General features: G+C 38.4%; 1 protein-coding gene across 4 annotated transcripts in view; it reads right to left on the bottom strand.

The window, feature by feature from the left end:
- The window catches only part of LOC106883156 (uncharacterized), a 35,863-nt gene that overhangs the window by 10,230 nt on the left and 23,348 nt on the right, over nucleotides 1–2,285 (bottom strand). For 3 of the 4 annotated variants that reach the window (XM_052976679.1, XM_052976680.1, XM_052976678.1), the window contains exon 2: nucleotides 1,749–1,818. The exons of the other annotated variant lie outside the window; for it this stretch is intronic. In XM_052976679.1, coding sequence (XP_052832639.1) covers nucleotides 1,749–1,760 — 12 coding nt within the window. In that variant the 5' untranslated portion in view covers nucleotides 1,761–1,818. The remainder of the gene's footprint in view (nucleotides 1–1,748; nucleotides 1,819–2,285) is intronic. 4 annotated transcript variants of the gene reach the window in all.

The raw sequence follows: 2,285 nt of genomic DNA on the forward strand, positions 1-2,285 counted from the left end.
GCTTTTACGTGTCACCCGCACGAAAACGGCCACGCTCGAAATGGTGTCTTTTATGTGCCACCCGCACAAGCCAGTCCAGGGGCACTGGCAACGATCTCGCTCGAAAATCCTACAGGAGCCAGTCAGGCGGTACTGGCAACGGCCACGCTCAAAATGGTGCATCTCATGTGCCACCCGCACAAGAACCAGTCCAGGGGCACTGGCAACGATCTTACTTGGCTTGCCGGGTCTTCTCACGCACAGCCCATTTCCAAAGGTCTCGGTCCGTAGTCATCGCCTCGGTGAGGCCCAATGTACGAAGGTCTTGCCTCATATATAAATATATAATACATATATAAATATATACATATACGATACATATATACAAATATATATACATATATCTGTAGATATACATATTTTTTATAAGGGTTCAATGTGAATTCGTCCTTTAACTGGAATAGTTTCTAAAAAATTGCTAACGTTGTTTCTTCATATTTTAATTTACTGGTGTAAATTAGCGTAGATATGAACATTTATATAAGTATATGATTTAACCTATATTAAAAAAATTTCAACAGATTCAATCATATTTTTCGTAAATAGATGAGATTAGATGTTAATATGGATTGAAATGAAAATATTTTTATTCATGTAGCTATACAATCGTTTCATACAGAAAGACAATAGATTCATTTTAAGAATCTTGAGTCGTGTTTTAAATAGACACGACTCAAAGAACAATTACACATTACGAACAGCATACCTATGTAATTCTAATGTCTTTTTAGCTTTTTTTCCTTTCCTTAATTTTGCTACTGATGAATACTCTTTGACAACCCAGATTCTTAAAATGAATTTATTATCTTTCTGTAAGAAACGATTGTATAGGTACATGAATAAAAATAATTTCAATCCATATTAACATTTAATCTCCATTTACGAAAAATATGATTGAATTTGTTGAACTTTGCTTTATAAGTTAAATCATATACAGGAGTGGCTGTGTGGTAAGTAGCTTGCTTACCAACCACATGGTTCCGGGTTCAGTCCCACTGCGTGGCATCTTGGACAAGTATCTTTTACTATAGCCTCGGGCCGACCAAAACCTTGTGAGTGGATTTGGTAGACGGAAACTGAAAGAAGCCCGTCGTATATATGTATATATATATGTATGTGTGTATATGTTGTGTATCTGTGTTTGTCCCCCCCCCCAACATCGCTTGACAACCGATGCTGGTGTATTTACGTCCCCGTAACTTAGCGGTTCGGCAAAAAGAGCCCGATAGAATAAGTACTAGGCTTCCAAAGAATAAGTCCTGGGGTCGATTTGATTCGACTAAAGGCGGTGCTCCAGCATGGCCACAGTCAAATGACTGAAACAAGTAAAAGAAAAGAAAGAAAAAGAATATAGGTATGACTGTGGTCATGCCATGTAAAAAGCATTCAGTCCACTCAGCCCTGTATGGTTGGCGTTAGGAAGGGCATCCAGCAGTAAAAACCATTACAGAAGTATGGTGCAGTCTTTTGCTTGGCCAGCTTCTCTCAAACTGCTAGCATGGAAGGCAGATGTTAAACATTTGACTGAGGTGCCATGAAGTGGGACTGAATCTGGAACTATATGTTTGGGAGGCAATTTTTTTAAAAAAAGTATTTGGCTATGCTTGTGCTGTTATAACGCATGGTTGAGAAAGGCATGCATATCATGCAATCTCCCCTCAGCTACAAAAGAGATATAAGAAATTTGCTGTAGATTAGCAAATACATACCAAAAATTTCATTGTATAATTAACTTGGTGTGACAGATACCATTTAGCAGCTATTTGTTAATTGACATACCTGATAAATAAACAAGCAAATAAATAGAAAGATTAATAGACAAATATGTGCAGGTGTGGCTGTGTGGTGAGAAGCTTGCTTCCTAACCACATGCTCCAGGGTTCAGTCCCACTGCATCACACTTTGAGCAAGTGTCTTCTGCTACAGCCTCAAGGTGATCAAAGCTTTGAGTAGATTTCGTAGACGGAAACTGTAAGAAGCCCATCATGTGTGTGTGTGTGTGTTTGTGTCTGTGCTTGTCTCCCACCACACGTTGTCAGCCAGTGTTTGTGGGTTTATATCCCTGTAACTTAGCAGTTCAGTAAAAGACACTGATAGAATAAGTACCAAGCTTAGCAAAAAAATTAAGTGCTGGGGTTGATACATTCAACTAAAAATTCTTCAAGGTAATGCCCCAGTCTGGCCACAAGTAAAAGATAAAATACAGAACATAAACACATGTACACACACAAACATAAACTTTTACT

This window comes from Octopus bimaculoides, chromosome 25 (assembly GCF_001194135.2).
Source record: "Octopus bimaculoides isolate UCB-OBI-ISO-001 chromosome 25, ASM119413v2, whole genome shotgun sequence".
Classification (NCBI taxonomy): domain Eukaryota; kingdom Metazoa; phylum Mollusca; class Cephalopoda; order Octopoda; family Octopodidae; genus Octopus; species Octopus bimaculoides.